The sequence below is a fragment of the Polypterus senegalus genome, chromosome 9 (assembly GCF_016835505.1).
Source record: "Polypterus senegalus isolate Bchr_013 chromosome 9, ASM1683550v1, whole genome shotgun sequence".
Lineage (NCBI taxonomy): Eukaryota > Metazoa > Chordata > Cladistia > Polypteriformes > Polypteridae > Polypterus > Polypterus senegalus.
In genome coordinates, this window is record NC_053162.1 from 116,560,126 (window position 1) to 116,583,305 (window position 23,180).

The following is a 23,180-nucleotide window of genomic DNA, read 5'->3' on the forward strand; positions in this document are numbered from 1 at the left end:
TGCTTGACTTCTCACTCTATACAACTCTAAGCAACTGACACGCAGGTAAACAGACTTGAGCTGAGAAAATTGTGTGCCGGTGGGGGATGTGATAGTAGGCTGTTTGCTGCTTAGTCACAAATTTAGAAGACAAAAGACGTGACGGACATGATCAAAGTGTTTAAAATTATGAAAGAAATTAGTTCAATGAATCTTAGCTGTTACTTTAAAATGAATTCTCAAGCAAGAACACATGGACACAGTTGGAAGCTTGTTAAGGGCAGATTTTGCATAAATTATTAGAAAGTTTTTCTTCTTGCAAAGAACCACAGACACAAAGAAACATATCTAGTAGTGTGGTAGAGAGTAGGACTTAAACAGCCTTCAAATTTGAACTTTATGTTATTTTGGACAATCTAGGTGAATAGTGAGTGAGTTTGTGTGTCAGTGTGGCCTGTTCTCCTCACAATTGTTCAAATATTATTTTTAGAGTAAATGTCACATTTTTAAACATTTTTTTAGTTGACATGGAAACAGAAGCAAACATGCTGTTACTAATATTTAAGCACTCAAGAAGAGTTATTATATAATAATTACATACTTGAAAAGGAAATATAAAGATCAATGCAGTAAATTAATATGTTTTACAACATTTTTATAATAATGGACTTTTTTTTACCTGCATTTCAAAATTACATTAAAATTAAACAATTTTAATTTGAGTGTGAAAAGTCATGTCAGCCTCTAAAATTAGCATTGCTAAAAATTGTAACAATGTGCTTTGTCAATATTTAAGATTCATATTTATCTTCAGTTAATTCAAGATAGAACATTTTGATGAGAACAGGCTATTAAGTCCAAAAAGCTTGTCTATGTCTCCTAAAATGCTACCCTCTACCTCAGTTCATGGTAAGTTATCCACGTGTTTATGATTCTCTGTGTGAAAAAGAACTTTATAATATTTGTGTGAAACCTATTTTTAACAACCTTCCATCTGTGTAACCATGTTCTTTTTGAAGATAAGACCTGAGAACCGTATATTAATCCCCTTCATAATCTGAAACAATGAAATCATTTAAACTCTTTTTGCATAAACTAAAATGGTTTATCTCCTCCAACCTTTCCTTACAGCTTGAACCATATTACAGTCCTTGAATCAGTCAACTCATCCTTCCCTGTATCACTGCTATGAATTTTTTTTTTTTTAAGTACGGAGACCATAACCACAAGTGGCATCTGAATCCTTTTGTTCTCACTAATGGACCATCATCTTGGCATCCTGATAATGCATCACTGTTGCCCCTCCAACAATAACATTAGATTGTCGAACAATAAGATACATAAGATACTGTAAATAAAAAAAATATTGACACACAGCATCTTGTTTGCATATAGTTCTTATTAAAATGTTAATATAAAATTTGCCATAAAAAAAAAGTTTTACTGTTTGATCAACCCTGGAAACTCTAACTTCCATTAAATAACAAATTATTAATTTTGCCCATTCTTCTCCTTGATATAATCATAATCACTGCTCCATTAAAACCCACAGACGTCAACTTGAGCATCTCTTGGTCTCGTCCGTGACGAGAAACGGACATCTGAAGCGGAGCTCCATTAGCAGCGGTGTTTCTCTTATTTCTTATTATCCCAAGGTATCCTGTATTTACCCAACCCAAGGAGGTTCTATTACAGTATATGCAAGCATATTTCATGTCCTATGGATTATATGCTTATATTACTTGTAAAAACATGTATACCTGTATTTTGTCCTCTTTAAACAAAAACAATTAAAAGTCACCTACTGTATCTTCCAGATTTGTCCCTTCTGTTCTGAAAACTGATGCTGTTAGACCTATTCTAAAGAAAGATAGCCTAAATCCAGATTTTTTAGCTAATTAGTGATCCATTTCTCAACTTCCATTTCGTTCTGTACACCTGCAGGCTCACATGCACATAAATGCTCTATTTGAAAAACTCCAGTTTGAATCTTGTTCTGATCACAGCACAGAGACAGCTCTGGTAAAGGTGGCTAATGTTTTGCTGATGACTGTTGATGACCTCATAAATTTCCTGTGGCACCTGTTACTCAAGAGTGTCCCACAAGACTTGGTTTTGGGGGCTATACTATTCAAAATTTATCTGCTTCCTTTATGTCAATTAAATCATGCACACAGCCTAGAATTTCACTGCTATGCTGATGATTCCCAGATGTACGTAAAAACATTAAAATCTCTTCCACCTTCTGCTCTTATTACTTGTCTGATTTATGTCAAGTTACGGCTAACATCCAGTCTTTTTAAAAATTTAAATAGTAAAACAACTGACATGCTTTTGATTAAGAATAAGTCTCAGCTGGCTAAGATGGCTCGATTTGCATTATTAGTTGATGATATCCCTGTTCAGATTTCTGCTGGAGTTAGAATGTGTGTTAAATTTGATTCCTCTCTGTCAGTGTTCAGTGAAAACTTCATTTTTATCATTTAAAAGAGTTTAGCCCAACTTTAACCATCTTTGCCCTTGGCAGATGTTGAATGTCTAGCTCATGCTTTTATTACATCTAGGCTACACTACTCTAATGCCTTATTGTATGGTCTTCCAACGTCTGTTCTTAACAAACTACAGTATGTTCAGAACTCTGACTAGGGTTCTCATTTACACCAAGCCCTGTGAACATATTATGGCAACTTTGAAGGAATTACATTGCCTTTCAAATGAATTTCATATTTATTACAAACTACTTCTGTTAACTTACAAAGGCTCATCATAAACCATCAGGCCTGGTGTGTCAGGGTAAATATTGTGAGAAGGATTAAAATTTTATGATGTTTAAAAATACAAATCATATTTTTTTAACCAAATGGTACAGCTGAACAGTCGAGCAAACACTTTAGTTTGATTAGACAGTCACATGTGTACAGTCAAAAAAATTAACGCAAAAAATATGATGAGTGACGCACTTCTTTCACATGAGCTAGTTCCAAATTTGGTTGTCTAAAATGCAAAGTTTGCAGAGTGGCAGCACATCCAATTTATTTCAGCACTTAAAACAGAAACAGCAGAATGGAACTAGTCAGAGAAAGCACGGGACAAAGATAAAAACACTGCCCCCAATTTACAGCTCTGCAAGACACACTCCTTGTTGTATATCCCATTAAACAGCGTGATGACAGGAGAATGTGCGTTTTCTTTTGCCGAGGGAACAATATGCCCTCTTATCCTACAACAGTGCCTAGACGACAGAGAGGGGCAAGAACAAAAAGGATGGTCAAAGAGCTACCTGGGTGCAACAGGCTTAGCTATCGACAGGTTACTCCAAAAACCTGTAGACATAGTCGGCCAGTAGTTAGAAGAATTAGGCAATTGCCTAGGATACCAAGCATCCCGTGGGTGGCCACACCAGCCACATTCACAGTTTTTCTTTTTTCACTTTTTTGTACCTTTGTTAATTTAATTATAGCAGTAAAGTGCCAAAGGTTAGCAGAATGATAAAAGTGGTTATATTTAAGTAGGAAATGTTTGATTGCTTTACCCTTATAGACTGACATTTTGTAGACAGCTTATCTGTTCATTATGATCTGAAAAAAGATGCTGTGATAAAAAATAAAGTACACACGCTCTAATGCCAGTGTTGGATTAATAATATCTAACTGTAGTTGTTATTAAATTGTTTTGTTAGGTAATCCACACAAGAGATTTCTCTACACCATGGAATACTCCATGAGAATATACTGTACATGTCTTGCTTTGCACAAAAGAGAAGAGATTTGCAAATATTTAACTAAATCTAACAACAAAAAAGGGTAGGACTACTAACAATTGCTTCTCTTTAAAAAAAAATAATAATAACAAAAAAAAAGTGTTTCCCCTACTGTGACTCTGCTGTTTTCCCTAGCATTACGATTTTCACATTCACTGTTTGAGAAGTCTGATTCTCATTGTTTGCCTCAACAGAAAGGCATTTATGAAACAGTGCATAGAATATGTTGGGAGTGGCACCAGTACCCACATAAGCAACCCTGGCAAAACAATTAAGAATTAGGGCATATAATGAATGACATCAAGCAGTCCAAATATCACATCATTCTGGACTGCATACCAGATGTTAGCCACGAGGAGCAAACAAATTAATTACAAGAACTGTCACACTGAAGGAACTACCCTGGATTAAAGAGCACTTTATGGAATTCCTTTCAGTAACAGAGACCACAGGAAAAATGTTGCCTTCTCTTGCCCTGCCTGGACAGACTTGATGAACTATTATTTTTCTGATGACTGCAGAGGGCAAGTATATGACAACGGTACCAAACTGATGGGGAAGCTGTGTGCATGGCAGACTGCCGCAAAAAAATCCCTGAGCTTTCTTTGTACCATGTGCTGGCCACACCCTAACTTTCCAGGTGGCAGATGAGCCAAATACTCAAGTGATGTCAGTGCCTTTTTACACATTAGCAAAACTTGTATAGCCTTTATTCAGCTGCAACCTCAGCCTCAAAAGTTGACAATCTTGATTAAAAACAGTAGACCCCCACAAAGTCACAGTTTAGAGTTCATGGCCTCAGTCATTCGCAGATTTTTCCTTAGAACCTATCTAATAATTGTTAGTGGAAACCGCAAATATCCACCGCAATTTTTATGGCTTTTATAGTGCAATACTGAACTGTAGAGAGAACAGGAAGCGACTGTAGAGGAAAACGCGGCTTGGGATGGTGAAAGTAGCCAATAGAATTTGAAACTGTAACTCCCAGCAGTCCCTGAGGACTGTAAGTGGATTCATGGCCATCCTGCAAAGAAAGGAGCGCTCCTGAAACCGTCCACCCATTTTTACCATTTCAGGAACTAGCGGTAGGACTATCTTTACATTCCCATTCAACGTGCGGATTTCTGGACTATCCATTTTCATCATTACATTTCATCCGTTGCCATTTTTCATGATTTACTCTGTGTGTTTTGTTTGTGCTTTGTTGTATTTAATGTGCAATCGCCGTAAGAGGAACAGGGGTGGTATCGTTGTTTTTTAATTTATTTCATTTTTTTTCATTACATTCTTTATTTGCTGTTTGATTACCGGTTTGCTTTGTTTTTGTCTCCGTTTGTGAGTGCGTGCGGGTCGGGCCAAGGCTGGGTGCGTCCATGGAATCACCACCATAAAAATAAATAAATCATTGTCTTCTTGACGGTGTGAATCTTAGTGGCACCGGACCGCTACAGCGTTATTCATTTCTCCTTGCTGCTGATTGACTGTGATGCATCTCCAGCGGAGTCTTCTTCTGTTTTCCGTTTTGTTCCTCTTAACCATTAAACCGCCACAATCGGCTTTAGTCGTTTCCCAGTGCCATTTGCGAGCACGCAGGAGCTGATCGGTCAGTGCCGTGCATTCGTTGAGCAGCTAGCTCATGACCACTGCCAGTCCCTTGTGAGCAGGGGGGCTGAATACACCCCTAGAAGACACGGACGCTTCTCAAAAAAACACTCTTAAAAAACGCTGATAGACTACTTTCACATTGCTCCCTTACTTACTTACTTACTTACTTACTTACTTACTTACTTACTTGCGGCTGCTCTGTCACGTGATATGCTTCTCGCGCGACGCTACACATACTTAAAAGCCTGAACAGCACCTGTCCTTTTTGGCTGATTGCTTAGTTTCTCTCTCCTCCCCCAGACATCCTCTGCTCTTGTTTGGGGTCCCTCTCCAGTTGAGATCCCCTATGATGTTTGTCTATTCTTTAATCGAGAACTAACTGCATACTGAGCTCGTTTTACTTCTGAAAGAGACATGTTTGTTTAAAATTTAATAAAGTTCCTGCCTCTGCAATCTCATGAGTTTCTGTGCAATTCTGTGACCCAAGCATGACACCCTGCAGCAATGCAGCCTCAATGTCCCTGGGATTAAGCCGCTGCACTAGACTAGCTTGGCAGCATCAGCGCTTACCTCTGTGTGCTTGAGTGTAGCCAGTTCAACCGCAATTGGCTCAGTGATTTACTGAGTTTCATCCATGGTGTCAGTTGCACTTTGTACACATTGTTCCAGTAGTTTTTAAAATATTTTTTACAGTTCATTAGCAGTGTATAAAATGATCAGTGTTACAGTAATTGTGATGCTTTTTGCATGAAAAAAATGTGTCCCATTAAAATTTTTTTTTTGTGAATTATGAAGTTTACTTAAAGTGCAGCAAAAAAGTTTTTGGTGTCCAGGGATGCATTAACCCCCAAGTATGTGGCAGTTTAAGGTTAAAGCCCCAAGATGCCACCGAAATGCCCTGCACCTTCTAAGGCTTCTGACAATAAAAACACGCTTGCATGAATTACAGTACATATAGCGGTAACATCGGTATTTTACATTCTAGCACTGCAGGTGTCATATCAGTACAGAACTGTACAGTATACAGGTTTACCTTTACATTCTTTTTTTTAGGTAATGTATTAAGCTGAGTTTGAAATTAAGTTAAAGTGTTTTGGGGGCAAATTTAGGGTTTAAAGTATAAAAATAGGCATTTTTTTAACAACATACAAAATTCACGGTTTTTCACAATTCGCAGGTGCTCTAAGAACGTAACCCCCGCAAATTTTGGGGGTGTACTGTATGTGAAAATCACAAACAATACATGTTTGAACTGTGCTATTTGGGGCCCCAAAATGGCTAGGGCCAGCCCTGCCTGTAGTAAAAGAAGAGGGAAGAAGCTGGCCCGTGTGCTCTGTAAGGTAAACTTTTTTTTTGATAAAACAAAAAAGAAAAAGAAATATAAAGCAAGACATATAAGGACAAGCAGGGAGGATTGCAAAAAAGAAAAAGATGTAAGGAAAGCTGCAGAATTTAATGTAAGGTCCCAGTAAGTGATCTGAAAGGCCCTGCAGAGGCCACAAGAAAAAGATCATAGGCTGCAAATGTAAAAACAAATTACAAAAGTACAGAAAAGTCTGCACAGGAAGAACTTTTTTTTTGTTTTGCAATTTTTCTTATTAATAATAAAAATATGTTTTTTGATTTTCAAGGAAAGATATAGTTTTGTTTTCAGAAGGCAAAACGTGTATAAGATTCTCATTTACTTCTCAAGAACAGTTAAAAGTGATGTATATGATAAAATACATAATAAATTGTGCATAATTAAAAAAAAATTGAGACTTTAATTTTTTGCCATTATCACCTAGGCCTAAAATAACACATCATTCCTAATTCAAGGTGAAAAACATTGCAATGCAATTTCAGCTGAATTTATACATACTTTTTAAATTGCTGAAATAGCTGGAGCAAGATTTTCATATTAGTATATTATATATTTTTATTATACGTATTAAAACAATGCAACCAAGTATAAGTGATATTACTTCTGTGACAGCATTTCACATTTGGGTAGCAACATACAATGACCTCAATAACTACTGCTAGACTAGATTTTTTTGGAGATGAAAAAAATATGCAAATGTGTTCAAGTGTGTGCTGGTGGATTGAGACTGTAATTTACATCTAAATACTATAATTTAATGGTGTTGCTTGTAGCAGTAATAGGGTGACTTTTTTGTTTAAAAAAAAAAACAAAAAAAACAAAGACATGCATGGGCATTTGCAGTGCAGCTAAGGCAAGTCTACGAATGGCAACAGTATGATATGCATACTGATGAAATAATTAAAGACTTAATAACAGAATACCAAAAGTCATTGGCAGTTGCGATTCTAATGCAGTAACAGCTGAATTGTGTAACACACTCTCCTCAGGTTTGTAAATGTGTTTGAAGGATGATTCATATATCATTCAGAGGAGAAATTTGGATTATAAAACTGCATACAATGACCTCGGCAGCAGCTCGACTAGACAAAAAACAAAGAGAAGCACATTCTCTCATTAATAATCCTTTTCTATATAGTAAAACCCTGGTAAAATTGCCTACACATTAAATATTAATCTGCTTCAAGTCATAAAAAGCACTGTGAGCAAAAGAAAAAAGTCTTTCAGCAGGGGGCAGGAAACTTTAACACTAAAGGATGCTTTTCCCCCAGTGGTGTTTTTATCAGTATCCGACAAATTCAACACATTTTGCCTATTTAACATTAGTACCATGATCTGACAAATGCATGACAATTTACTAAAATGTACTGTGAAAAATACACTGATGTTACCCCAGTGACAAAATATCTCATTTGATATCATACATATATTCAGATTCAATATAAACTGAACTATATCACAAAATCAAGCTGATTCAGCAGAAAACAAAAAATTGCTAACATTAAAGTATTGCAGCAATGTTGTTTTAGTGGTCCCTGGTTTTACGCAGGTCTATCAGTATGGTCACTGGATTAAGGATCACTTCTGTGAAAAAGACTTTTCTGAACTGCTTTACAATGTTTTATAACCAGTCTGAGTGGTTCTAGAAGTATTTAGCTTCACAATTAAGTTACAAAGTTGTGTGGATAGTTCCCTTGTTTTAACAGAAGAGTTTCTACTATGAAATAAAGTGTATAGTCAGATGTATTTAGAGACCATGCAATGAAAAGTTATACTAAATAAAATCTTTACTTAATTAAATTATATTAACTCTCAAACCACTAACACAACCAACAAGATAAAGATGATGTATCAAATAAAAAAGCAAATTAATAATCACTATATCAAATACAAACAGAACCTCAAATTGCATTGAAATATACAGAGTGAGCTAAAAAATATCTGATGCATTTTAATGCTGCATACATCAAAAGTAGCTTATTAACCCGCACTACCAACTCACAGTGAACGTGAGTGCAACACAATCCAATGAGAGTCAAAGAGGCTGAATTAAGATATTTTATTACACAGTATTCAGTCACATGCAAAACATTTGATTTTATTTATACCTTACAGAGAAGTTTGTTTAAATATAAAAATAACATAAATGTACAGGGGGTACAGAAAAGAATCACCCTCCTTCAAAATATTCACATTTTGTTGCTTTGCAGTGAGAAATGAAGACATACACACAAAAAGATATTTCTCCAGTTGTAATTGCTCAATGCCACTTGTCAAGTGAAAGACAAGCAAATGTTCAGAAAAAAATAAAAACAGAATCACTGGTGGAGATGGTTAAAAGATCACACGATCCACCCCCCTCCCCCCCCATAAAAAAATACTTTTAACCCCAATCAGGTGTAACTAATTACAATCGCTATTGCACACTAAGCTAATTGGCTTCCACCTGTGATCAACTGTAATCATTCTGATTGGTTATACTTAGCATAAAAATAGCTATTCCTAGAGCATTCCACTGCTTCAAAGTGCAACTGGGGAAAACAAAAATCAACTATGGGTGGCAAGGCACTGTCAAAAGATCTCAAGGATAAAGTTTTGGAAAGGCACAAGTGAAAAGACAGATAAAAAAATTTTTAAAGAGTTTAATAAATCCCTAGAACCACAATAAAGTCCATAATCCAGAAGTGGAAAGTGTTTGGCACTACTAGGAGCCTTCCCGAATCAAGGCCGTTCCTCCAAACTGCATGGAAGAGCGAGGAGGAAACTGGTCAGAGAGGTTACCAAAAGGCCTATTGAACTTTGAAGCAGTTACAGGATGTTTTGGCAGAGAGTGACCATTGTGTGCATGTGACAACAATATCACAAATGCTCCATAAATGTGGCTTGTATGGGATTGCTGCAAGAAAATAGCCACACCTCAAGAAAGACCACATTAAATCTCGATTGAGCTTTGCCAAAATGTATCTTAGATTCTGAGGCCAAACGGAAAAAGGTTTTTTATGGTCAGATGAGAAAAAAAATCAAAACTATTTGGCATCAACTCCAAATGTTGTATCTGGCAGACAGCTAATATAGCTTACCATCCAAAGAACATCATACCTACAGTAAAGCATAGAGGTGGTAGCATCCTGTTGTTGGGAGTGTTTCTCTGTTGCAGGGACTGAAGTACTTATCAAAACTGAAGGAAAAATGGATGGGGCAAAATACTGTGAAATTCTTAAGGGAAACCTGCTGCCCTCTGCCAGAAAGTTGTTAATGGGAAGAAGGTAAACCTTCCAACATGACAATGACCCAAGGCACATATCACACAGTGGTTGAAGGATAAAAAGGTGAATGTCCTTGCGTGTCCTAGTCAGAGCCCAGACTTAAATCCTACTGAAAATCTGTGGAATGACTTGAAGACTGCAGTCCACCAACGGTCACCATCCAATTTGACGAACATTGAACAGTTTAGTAAAGAAGAGTGGGCAAATACTGCACAGTTTAGATGTGCAAAGTTGGCAGAGAAGTATCCATTTTCACAAAATATTGACACAAGGGGGTGATTCTTTAACCATCTCACTGATTTTGTTTTCTTTTTTTCTGAACTGTTGCTTTTATATTTTTCACTTGGCTGTTATTAGCTGCATTGAGTAAGTATAGCTGGAGGAATATTTTTTGTGTGTCTTCATTTTAGGCTGGAAAGCGACAAAATGTGAATCTTTTGAAGGGAGGTGATTATTTCCTATACCCACTATACCCATCATTTTCAATTTCAGCTTGTAAGAAACAAAGTGTGTGAAATAATAATTGGCAAATAATTCTGAAAACAATGAAATATAGAGTGGGATGTCAAAGATGTTAGATGCCATGTCAAGCAGTTTCCTTAATATGAAAATGTATATATTTCAGAACTGTGGCAGGCAAGCTTCTTGCAAGTTTGTTTTTGATCTATTAAATTAGTACTCCCTAATAATTAGTGCTGCACAAAAATATCTAAGAGTGAATGCTTACCTTGGAGTAGGTTCTGTTGGGGATACCGACCGGTGCATAGTAATGGGTCTTGTGAAGTATACCAGGCAACCTAAAAATCAAATGAGACACTTGATGTCTTAAATATCAAACCACACTTTCAGGAAAATTTTCAACTTCAGAGAGAGTCACTAAAAAAGAGTTTTTTAATAGAAATGTATTTACTGATTGTTTTAATTGTCATTTTAAAGTTCTTAATCTTTTAATGTTCTGGTTTTAAGAAGGGGGTTGGGTTTTATTTTATGGACGAGTTGGTTTTAGTGCAGTGTTGGGGCCATGCTACAGATCCGGGCCACCAGTTGCACTGGGTTGGATGAATGTTGGAGCCTTTCCACACACTGGAGTCTTAAAGGGGGAAGGTATGTGGTATAGCAGGTCTATGGCTTAACAATCAGGAGCTAGTTTTAATAAAATTAACTGGAGCAATTTTGCACCTATGCTTTGCTATTTTTGTGAGTTGTTGCCCTCATCCGCTGGCTCATCCTCAGGTACGTTATCAGCGGTAACAGGTTCAAGGGGATCCAGTAGCATGGGGCCAACCCACATCATCACAAGATAGTGATTCCAGATTAGTTCTCTATCAGATTGATGACCTGTTTAGGTTGTACCAGATGCTGCTGGAATGGGTTCCAGCCATAAATGTAATTAAGTAGATCTGACAATGCCTTTGAGAGTAATGTATTATTTAGTCCTCACTACATTAAGGTTTGTTTTTTCTGCTTATAATATAGGAAAATTAGTCTGTCACACAGAAAATGTAAATCTTTAATGACTACTGAGCAGAACTGACTATGGCAGTACTTTAGTCTCTGCCTGTTTGGATCATCCTTGTTGATAAAAACAGTTGATGAAATGATATAATTAGGCACATATCCAAGCAAGTTTAACTGAAGGCTGTAAAACTTGATAAGATATAAATAAGTGGATGTTAAAAAAATTCAAGGTTGCAAAATACAAAAGCAATAAAGAAATTAATATTACTTCGAGTCTTAGAGTGGTTACATCAGCTGAATTATTTTTGGCTACAACAACATAGATAACTGTGGAACAGGGCAAAAAACTGTGGATTAGCTTAGCACAATATTTGTATGGACAAAAGAAAAAACATGTTCTAAAGTATCTACAATATTTCAATACTCTATACAGGCAGTCCCCGGTTAACGTACAAGATAGGGACTGTAGGTTTGTACTTAAGTTGAATTTGTATGTAAGTCGAAACAGGTACATTATTTTAACAAATGCTATTGCTGACCGACTGTAACCAAGTGCTCTGCCAATGAATGATGGAGTTACACCTCTCTCTGACCTTTTTATTATTTCTACTTTATTTTCAATGGTGATGGTTTTTCTCTTCTTTACTGTATCACCAACACTTGCATTAGATTTGTGTTTCAGAGACATTCTTGAAAGGTGAAGACAAAAGTTTAAGATGAGCTCTTCTGCACAGCACTGTATACGCTATCACAGCAGGAAGGCACCCGTCACCAAAATGTCTGATGTACTGACAAGAGACAACTTCCTGCTATGTGCGTAACAGTACAAGCAGGCTTGCAATTGAGAATGAATAGGGGCATGTGGGGTGGTCACTACAGTATGCTGCCTGCAGCGTCCGGCCACCGAGAACGAACACGGTGCGGCCAAAGGCGGGTAGTGAATTGCCCACCACCGCCCCCATTCAACAGGCAGCCACCTGAGGCACACTACAATGCTACCCCCTGACACCCCATTCACCCTCAATGGCCTCTGTTCAGCCACAACTGGGTCACCATTTGCAGCATTACCAGCAACCCACCGAGAACGAACGGGGCAGTCGTGTGTGGTGGGCAGGTGGTCAGTGAAACGCCCCCTTCCACTCCATCCAGCCTGCGTCCAGTCAGGAGCAGTAGCTGCGGTGGCGTAGTGGGTGGGCAGCAAACTGACCCATCAAGCCTCCGTCATGCACACAAGAGATAGCTGTGGCCCCAGTGACTATGGACCACGGGTCACTGCTTGCCGCTAGGAGCCACCTGAGGGACACGACAATGTGCAAGCAGCGAAATCGCCCACCTCCAGCCTCCGTCCAGCCACCACTTGCAGTGTCTCCAGGCCGAAGATAACAGAGTGGCAGTTACTGAGGCACATGCGTCGCAGCTGCGGCCTCATTCATAAGTCGTACGTCAGATGTCCATAACCTGGGGACTACCTGTATTCTAGAATTGGTTTTACTAGAAATGCCCACCAAATTTCATAAAAATCACGCCAGTTATTTATTGGGTGATGTGGTAAAAGTTTTTATATTTAGTGAAATACTTTTATTTTAAAGCAATAATAATAATAAAAGTAAATCCCCAAGTTAAGCAAACGTTTATGCAAAAAAGGCAGACAAATAATTTTTCCTTATCATTATTTTTTTTAAAGCAAAACTAATTTGACACATTTTTATATGCAGCTATCAAGCAAATAAATACAGTAATGCAGGAGGAGGCAAAACCAGAATATTACAGGTAATTTATATCCCTCAATATTATCAATATTATGACTTATGTCATTCACAGGCCTGCTGTAGATTAGGCATGAAAGACTTTGGTTACAATATATGTATTTTAATTGCAGTCAAATACGGAAAAATGAAATTAAAGAAGAAGTACATCTGCAAAAGAACTGGAAAATGTATTTTTTTACTGTAAACATGATTTTTACAAAAAGATTTGAAACAGGTGATCCTCCAACTGTTACCTGAACACTGAAATAGACAGGAAACTACAACCTAACATAATCAGTCCAATAGAAGATGTAGTAGAAAAATCAGAAGATGAATGTATAACAGGTTTCCTCATTTAATTCTGCAAACAGATGTACATAAGGTATGACTTAATCTTATTCTGTTGTACAATTTTTATGTTAACCTTAAAGTTCTATTCACAGTATTAAAATCTTAGCTCATGTTGTGTACATTTTAGGAATGTAAGTGCTACATAAATTTGAAACTGTTCCTTAGAAATAATAACCTTTGTATGGTTGACATACAATTTATTCAAGTTTAAAAGACAACTTTAAAAGGAAACATCTTAACAATCTAATTATAATGAAACACTGCAATGATCCAAGTATAATAAATAATTTAAAAATGAGCTTTCTCACCAACCTGGCCCACAGAAGCGTGCTCCTGATGTTCGAGGAAAGGGGATGTTGGCATCTTGGTAGGACCCATAGGTGTTAGTGACTCGTGAAAATGTTGGAAGTGGAGGATTCACAGAGTTGGAAAGAACATATGGATGCCCATTGCTGCTGTCTTCCTGATTCTGCAAAACAAGAAAATGCATGATCACTCAGAAATTAGCTTAGAGGCTAGATATGCACCAAACAGAAATCTGATGTGACATATTATACATAATACCGAACAACTTTTGAAAATATTCTAAGAAGCTTATTAAAATGTCTGGTTGTAAGTGCAATAACAATAAGAAAACAAGCTTAAAACTATTACAAAAAAATAATAAAAGCAACAATTGTATAGTATATAGTAAGCAATATTAGACAATGAACTGAGTAATTCAATCTAGAACAAGAAGCCTTACTTCAGGAATGAAATGTCAGTATGTAAATGCTTTTTCAGAAGCTGAGAAAGACAATACCATACCATAGACACACAGATAAAACAACCATGGGAAAAACAACAGTGCTCTCCACCATTAGCAAAGTTCTTTACACAAATCCAGAGCTATGCAAATGCCAGTGAACATAGCACTAGATATTTCTTCAAAGCACTAATGGTGCTATAACTGCTTTGTCTGTGCCAAGATAAAATTGAACTTTAAATAGTCAATAACCAAGACAAAATGTCTTGACTTCTTTTTAAAGCTCATGCCTAAATTAGAAGCAAGTGAGAGTGTTTAGATATAGCATAAGGCCAAAGGCTACTTTCACCAATTAGCTGTGCATTCAAGCAAGAGAAGATGAGCTGACACAAAAGTTCCAAAAAAAGAAAACACAAAACAAAAACATTTATAAATTAAACAAATCTCTAAATCAGGGGTGTCCAGCCCTGGTCTTGGTGGGCCGCAGTGGCAGCTGGTTTTCATTCTAACCATCTTCACCCTGCTCTAAATGAAGTAAGAATGGCCTCCTCTGTATAATGTGTTTATCTGTCTTGTGTCCCATCTTTTATGTCAACATATATAACAAAACATATTTGAATAACACTTGTGCTTACAAAAAATGTTCATTATCTATACTAATAAAAGGCAAAGCCCTCACTGACTGACTGACTGACTGACTCATCACTAATTCTCCAACTTCCCGTGTAGGTAGAAGGCTGAAATTTGGCAGGCTCATTCCTTACAGCTTCCTTACAAAAGTTGGGCAGGTTTCATTTCTAAATTCTACGCATAATGGTCATAACTAGAAGCTATTTTTATCCATTTACTGTAATGGAGTTGAGCTCGAAAGCCATGGGGGGCGGAGTTTCGTGTGACTTCATCACGCCTCTCACGTAATCAAGCATTACATAGAAAACCAGGAAGAGCTACAAAAAGCGCTGAAGAAAACATGCATTATATAATTAAGAAGGCAACGAAACAATTAGAAGCGAGCGAGTGACATATAAAACCATATTCATTGGCTCACGTGAACTGATGCAGTGCGCAGACAAAAAGCGACAGTTCCAAAGAGTGCTGAACAAAAAACGAATTACACTGCTACGCTCAAATAGACAAACTGCACGCCATGGCGCAATAGTAGAGGCTTCGCCTCTAGCGCTGACTTCCAAGGTTCGATTCCCGAGAAGAGATGCACTAAGTATGTACGCGCGCTTCTCGATTCATTTTAGCCTCGCATCCCATTGGTTTGAGACGTATGAAAAACTATGCGGTTAACGCAGAAAGACAGATTACCAATTGAAGCTTTATGAATAATGGATACTTTATTCGCGATCAATGATTGTTTTGGTAAAGCCATAATCAGTGTATTCATTACATGAACGGTAAAAAAGTAAGAGCGAGGGGAGGGTAACTTATTGAGGCACACAGGCAAAACAACAATAGCACGCGGGCTCGATGTACTGTAGTGCGCGTCATCTCGATCTGAATTGCGCGATCACATTCGAAAAAATATTTCTTTTCAAGTTCTATTTAGTCCATATGTGTCAAACTCAAGGCCCACGGGCCACATCCGGCCCGGCGTGTGATTATATCCAGCCCGCGAGATCATTTTATATACTGTATTATTGTTATTAATGGCCCGGGGATATGAAGCGCTGGTAACACGATAAACTACAGATCCCATACTGCAGCGATTCAGCTGCCTTGCCGAACACTTACCACGTTAATCAAGTCTAGCTTACGAGGCTGAAAGTTATTGAGAAGCTAGCTCACACGATGCAGAAGAGAAAAGGTGATTCTGAACATAGAGCCTTTAAAAACCGATGGGAGGCTGAGTATATGTTTACTGACATTGCCGGTAAACCTGTGTGTCTCATTTGTGGAGCTAATGTGGCTGTAATTACAGAATTTAATCTAAGACGGCACTATGAGACAAAACATCAAGATAACCTGAAAGACCTGAATGCAATGCACAAGATACAGAAAGCAGAAGAGTTAAAGAAGAATCTGACACTTCAGCAGACGTTTTACCGTGCAAAATCACAAAGTGATTTCAAGTGAAGCTACTTTTATGGGAAACACAAATGCACCAGTGCAACTTGCCCCACTTTCCCTTTTGCCAAGTAATCTTGAACCAAATTGGCACAATGGTGTTCCCAAATACGCACTTTGCTGATAAACTGAGCGCACTACGCACAGAGTTCGCACGGCGCTTTGGTGACTTTGAAGAACAAAAAATGAATTTTGAGTTGTTTCGCAACCCATTTGCAATCAATGTGGAAACTGCACCTGTGCAGATTCAGATGGAGGTGATTGAGCTGCAGTGTAATGGCACACTGAAGGCAAAGTACGATACTGCACGGCCTGCACAGTTTATTCACTCCATTCCCGCAGAAATGCTCCAGCTCCGTCTACATGCGGCTCGAACCTTGTGCATGTTTGGTAGCACATATCTGTGTGAGAAGCTTTTCTCAGTCATGAAGACTAACAAAAAAGCACACAGGAGTCGCCTCACTGATGAGCACCTGCAGTCCATCCTGAGAATCTCCCAACACAGAACCTCACACCAAACATAAACGAACTTGTTGCCAAAAAAAGATGCCACAAGTCAAAATCTGATAAAATGACTTAAGAGCAAAGACAACTGAATGATTTGATTTGTTATTGCTGAAAAGAACAAATTTTATATATATTTGCAGGTTTTGTTATGCATCATGTTCATATTTGAATTTGTATAATTTTGACAAGTTATTTTTTATATAAAATTACATAAGAAAAAGAAATTTGAATGTTTGTTCTTTTAACGTTTACTTTATTTCTAACTTGTATAATTTAGACAGGATATATTTTTATGGAGAGCAAAATATTATAAGTTATTTAAGGTTTGAGTTGATTTATTCCGGAATAATATTCTGTCGACTAAATAAAAATTCCTTCTATGTAAAATTTAAATAGAACTTGAACAGATACGATAGTTCATAATATCCACGCAGACTTGCACGTAAGAGCGGGAGTCATCCGTTTTAACAAGCAGCGTATTGCACTGATACGAAATAGCCTGCCCATTTAATTACAAACCGAATTCCAAAAAAGTTGGGACACTAAACAAATTGTGAATAAAAACTGAATGCAATAATGTGGAGATGGCAAATGTCAATATTTTATTTGTAATAGAACGTAGATGACAGATCAAACGTTTAATCCGAGTAAATGTATCATTTTAAAGGAAAAATATGTTGATTCAAAATTTTACGGTGTCAACAAATCCCAAAAAAGTTGGGACAAGTAGCAATAAAAGGCTGGAAAAAGTGAATTTGAGCATAACGAAGAGCTGGAAGACCAATAAACACTAATTAGGTCAATTGGCAACATGATTGAGTATTAAAAGAGCTTCTCAGAGTGGCAGTGTCTCTCAGAAGCCAAGATGGGTAGAGGATCACCAATTCACACAATGTTGTGCAGAAAGATAATGGAGCAATATCAGAAAGGTGTTACCAAGCGAAAAATTGCAAAGACTTTGCATCTATCATCATCAACTGTGCATAACATCATCAAGGGTCAAGACCGTAAAACCATACAGGATGCCCGTGATCTCCGGGCCCTTAAACGACACTGCACCACAAACAGGAATGCTACTGTAAAGGAAATCACAGAATGGGCTCAGGAATACTTCCAGAAACCATTGTCAATGAACACAATCCACCGTGCCATCCGCCGTTGCCAGCTGAAACTCTACAGTGCAAAGAAGAAGCCATTTCTAAGCAAGATCCACAAGCTCAGGTGTTGTCACAGGGCCAGGGATCATTTAAAATGGAGTGTGGCAAAATGGAAGACTGTTCTGTGGTCAGACAAGTCACGATTCGAAGTTCTTTTTGGAAATCTGGGATGCCATGTCATCCAGACCAAAGAGGACAAGGACAACCCAAGTTGTTATCAATGCTCAGTTCAGAAGCCTGCATCTCTGATGGTATGGGGTTGCATGAGTGCGTGTGGCATGGGCAGCTTGCATGTCTGGAAAGGCACCATCAATGCAGAAAAATATATTCAGGTTCTAGAACAACATATGCTCCCATCCAGACGTCATCTCTTTCAGGGAAGACCCTGCATTTTTCAACAAGATAATGCCAGACCACATTCTGCATCAATCACAACATCATGGCTGTGTAGGAGAAGGATCCGGGTACTGAAATGGCCAGTCTGCAGTCCAGATCTTTCACCTATAGAGAACATTTGGAGCATCATAAAGAGGAAGGTGCGACAAAGAAGGCCCAAGACGATTGAACAGTTAGAGGCCTGTATTAGACAAGAATGGGAGAGCATTCCTTTTTCTAAATTTGAGAAACTGGTCTCCTCGGTCCCCAGACGTCTGTTGAGTATTGTAAGAAGAAGGGGAGAAGCCACACAGTGGTGAAAATGGCCTTGTCCCAACTTTTTTGGGATTTGTTGACACCATGAAATTCTGAATCAACATATTTTTCCCTTAAAATGATACATTTTCTCAGTTTAAACTTTTGTTCCGTGATTTATGTTCTATTCTGAATAAAATATTAGAAGCTGGCACCTCCACATCATTACATTCAGTTTTTATTCACGATTTGTATAGTGTCCCAACTTTTTTGGAATCCGGTTTGTATTTAGGAATGGATAAATAAATTAAGATTTTGTACAAATAATGTTTTTCATTTGTCTTCCTTCATGGATTCTGGCACCCCCAGCAACAGTTGCTCGCACCCCAAAGACTGTATATATGTGTATATATATATATATATATATATATATATATATACTGCTCAAAAGAATTAAAGGAACACTTTTAATCAGAGTATAGCATAAAGTCAATGAAACTTATGGGATATTAATCTGGTCAGTTAAGTAGCACAGGGGGTTGTTAATCAGTTTCAGCTGCTGTGGTGTTAATGAAATTAACAACAGATGCACTAGAGGGGCAACAATGAGACGACCCCAAAACAGGAATGGTTTAACAGGTGGAGGCCACTGACATTTTTCCCTCCTCATCTTTTCTGACTGTTTCTTCACTAGTTTTGCATTTGGCTACAGTCAGTGTCACTACTGGTAGCATGAGGCGATACCTGGACCCTACAGAGGTTGCACAGGTAGTCCAACTTCTCCAGGATGGCACATCAATACATGTCATTGCCAGAAGTTTTGCTGTGTCTCCCTGCACAGTCTCAAGGGCATGGAGGAGATTCTAGGAGACAAGCAGTTACTCTAGGAGAGCTGGAGAGGGCCATAGAAGGTCCATAACCCATCAGCAGGACCAGTATCTGCTCCTTTGGGCAAGGAGGAACAGGATGAGCACTGCCAGAGCCCTACAAAATGACCTCCAGCAGGCCACTGGTGTGAATGTCTCTGACCAAACAATCAGAAACAGACTTCATGAGGGTTGCCTGAGGGCCCAAATGTCTACTGCGCCCTGTGCTCACTGCACAGCACAGGGGAGCTCAATTGGCATTTGCCATAGAATACCAGAATTGGCAGGTCTACCACTGGCGTCCTGTGCTTTTCACAGATGAGAGCAGGTTCACCCTGAGTATATGTGAAAGACGTGAAAAGGTCAGGAGAAGCCGTGGAGAATATTATGCTGCCTGTAACATCGTTTAGCATGACTGGTTTGGTGGTGGGTCAGTGATGATCTTGGAGGCATATCCATGGAGCGACTCACAGACCTCTACAGGCTAGACAATGGCATCTTGACTGCCAATAGGTATCAGGATGAAATCCTTGGACCCATTGTCAGACCCTACGCTGGTGCAGTAGGTCCTGGTTTCCTCCTAATGCACGACAATGCCCGGCCTCATGTGGCAAGAGTATGCAGGCAGTACCTGGAGGATGAAGGAATTGAAACAAATGAATGGCCTTCACGATCCCCTGACTTAAACCCAATAGAACATCTGTGGGACATTATGTTTCGCTCCATTAGGCGCCGCCAGGTTGCTCCTCAGACTGTACAACAGCTCAGGAATGCCCTCATACAGATCTGGGAGGAAATGCCACAAGACACCATCCGTCGTCTCATTAGGAGCATGCACCGACGTTGTCAAGCATGCATACAAGCTCGTGGGGGCCACACAAGATACTAAAAAGCATTTTGAGTAACGGAAATTAAGCTTTTGAAAAAATGGACTAGCCTGCCACATCTTCATTTCACTCTGATTTTAGGGTGTCTACACAATTGAGCCCTCTGTAGGCAGAAAACTTTTATTTCCATTAAAAGACTTGGCATCCTTTTGTTCCTAAGACATTGCCCTGTCGTTATTTGTATAGATATCCAACTTCATATTGAGATCTGATGTATCTAATGTGTTTCTTTAAAGTGTTCCTTTAATTTTTGTGAGCAGTGTATATATGTGTGTGTGTGTATATATGTAGATATGTATGTATATATATGTTTATATATATGTGTGTGTATGTATATATATGTATTTGTGTGTATATATGTGTCTGTATGTATATGTATGTGTGTATATATATGTGTATATGTATGGATATGTATATATATGTTTATATGTGTGTGTGTGTATGTATATATATATCTATACTAATAAAAGGCAAAGCCCTCACTCACTCACTCACTCACTACTAATTCACCAACTTCCCGTGTAGGTAGAAGGCTGAAATTTGGCAGGCTCATTCCTTACAGCTTACTTACAAAAGTTGGGCAGGTTTCATTTCAAATTCTACGCGTAAGGGTCATAACTGGAACCTATTTTTCTACATATAATGTAATGGAGTTGAGTTGGAGATGGCCGCGGGGGGCGGAGTTTCGTGTGACATCATCACGCCTCCTACGTAAGTACGTAGAGAACAAGGAAGAACTCCAAACATCGATGAGCACAAAACGCCATTTCACAATTGAGAAGGCAGAAAAACATTATGAAGCAAATGATGCATACAAGCATATTCATAAGTACAGCTACTGCGGAAACAAAGCACGGCGTGAACCATAAGTTTATATTAAATTAAGTTCATAGACAGGCTGCCACTAGCGCTTGTAATTTAGTGCCTGCCCATATAAGGCCGCCCATCAGCGCAATCCAATACAAACACTGCCGGTAAATATTCACGTGAAGGACTGTGCTTATGCAGAGGAAGATGAGATGGTCAGGGTGGTGTTTGGCACAAACTCATTGAAACTGCGAGAGAAACTTTTAAGTGCCTGGTCTTAGCTGACATTACACGAGATGGCACCAGCACAGCTGGGAACCTTCGATGCAAGAAACCAAGCGGCTCACGTGAACTGACGCAGTGCACAGACAAAAAGCAACAGTTCCAAAGAGTGCTGAACAAAAACCGAATTACATAATTGAGAAGGCAGCAAAAAATATGAAGCGCCTGATACATAGAATCATATTCATAAGTGCAGCTACTGCGAAACAAAGCACACGGTGGAAAAAGTGAATGTCCCGCTAAAGGAAGACAGTGTAAAAAAACCCGTGCATGCAGTTTGTCACATCTCAGATAAAGAGGAAGACGAGCTGTTTATTGATGCAGTAAGAAACTAATCGATGAATGAAACCTCTTATCTTTACAACGATTGACAAACACGGAATGTAACTTGAACACAACACATCGCACAAATACGACCCTGATTGAAACAAATAATGATAATCAAATCCTTGATGACAGCAACATTCAATAACACTCACAAAACAATTACTGTATATTGACAATCATGTTACGTTATTTTTAAAATGTTCCCTTTTCTTTTCATAACTTCTACTTCTCCACTGCGATACGCTGGTATATATATAAATGTATATATATACCCGATCTACAGTACATACTCTAGCATAGACAAGCCACACGCTGTGGCTAATTGTAGAGTCTTAAGCCTCTACGCCGACATTCGAGGTTCGATTCCCGAGAGGGGATGCACTGAGTATGTACGCGCTACCCATTCATTTTACCTTCGATCTCCTTGGTTTGGGACGTATGAAAAATATTAGGTTAACGCAGAATCATGTTACGCTATTTTTAAAATGTTTCCCTTTATTAGCACAAGCACAGCTGAGAAGCTTCGATGCATGTACTCCATAACGCGCTAAAAATAACGATTTAATCACACTTTCAATTCCAAGCAAACGGGAACTTTTGTCAATGCATGATTTCCTGGTACATCCATTACACTGATGCACACATCACAGCTACAAAAATGTTAGAGTCGGAATAAAGCGCTCCTACGACTGATCATTTCGACTTCCCCGAAGCCTTGATAAAAGCATGGTTTTGTGCACACTGAAAAGCAAGCAAAATTAGATGCATTACAGAAAGCGGACTTTGTGGCTCTTACTGGGGATCATTGGACTTCCGTGACCGTTAGTAATTCTAATTACATCTAATTACAAAATGTTCAATGATCACACTGTTTTAGCCTAATGTACAAAATAATTTTGGCTAATGTTACTCAGAGTTTAAAGATTAAGTTGGTCAAATTACCTTTTATGTTTCTGACTTATTTTTTTAAGAAGAAAAACTGCACTTTATGTTGAAATTTTGGTTATTATTATTTAAAGACAATACTATTCTGAAAATCTACTTAAAGTACTTAAACTACCACTTTATTTTTAAGTCTGCCCAATTTTAACCAGGGATGATATTTTTGTTTCTGTTTTGAATTCAAATGCAGTTTAAAGGCTTTTTTTTTCAGAAATTAAAACAGCTTCAGTTTACAATATTCATGTCCATGTCTATTATTTGATTCTGTCGCCCACTAAAACACTTTTAAATTAAAAAAAAATTTGCGATTTGGGGCAAATTTACGTGTATGATTACATCGATTAATCAAGATTAATTCTTACACAGCCTCTAATTAATTGGATTAATTTTTTTAATCGAGTCCCACCCCTAATATATATATGTGGAT

The 23,180-nt window shown here is 38.1% G+C and overlaps 1 protein-coding gene across 1 annotated transcript in view; it reads right to left on the reverse strand.

Moving 5' to 3' along the window:
• The window catches only part of wdr59 (WD repeat domain 59), a 300,882-nt gene that overhangs the window by 140,537 nt on the left and 137,165 nt on the right, over positions 1-23,180 (reverse strand). Inside the window, exons 16-17 of the mRNA XM_039763605.1 lie at positions 13,843-13,999; positions 10,701-10,770 (exon numbers count right to left, since the gene is read on the reverse strand). Of these exons, the coding sequence (XP_039619539.1) occupies positions 10,701-10,770; positions 13,843-13,999 (227 nt within the window). The remainder of the gene's footprint in view (positions 1-10,700; positions 10,771-13,842; positions 14,000-23,180) is intronic.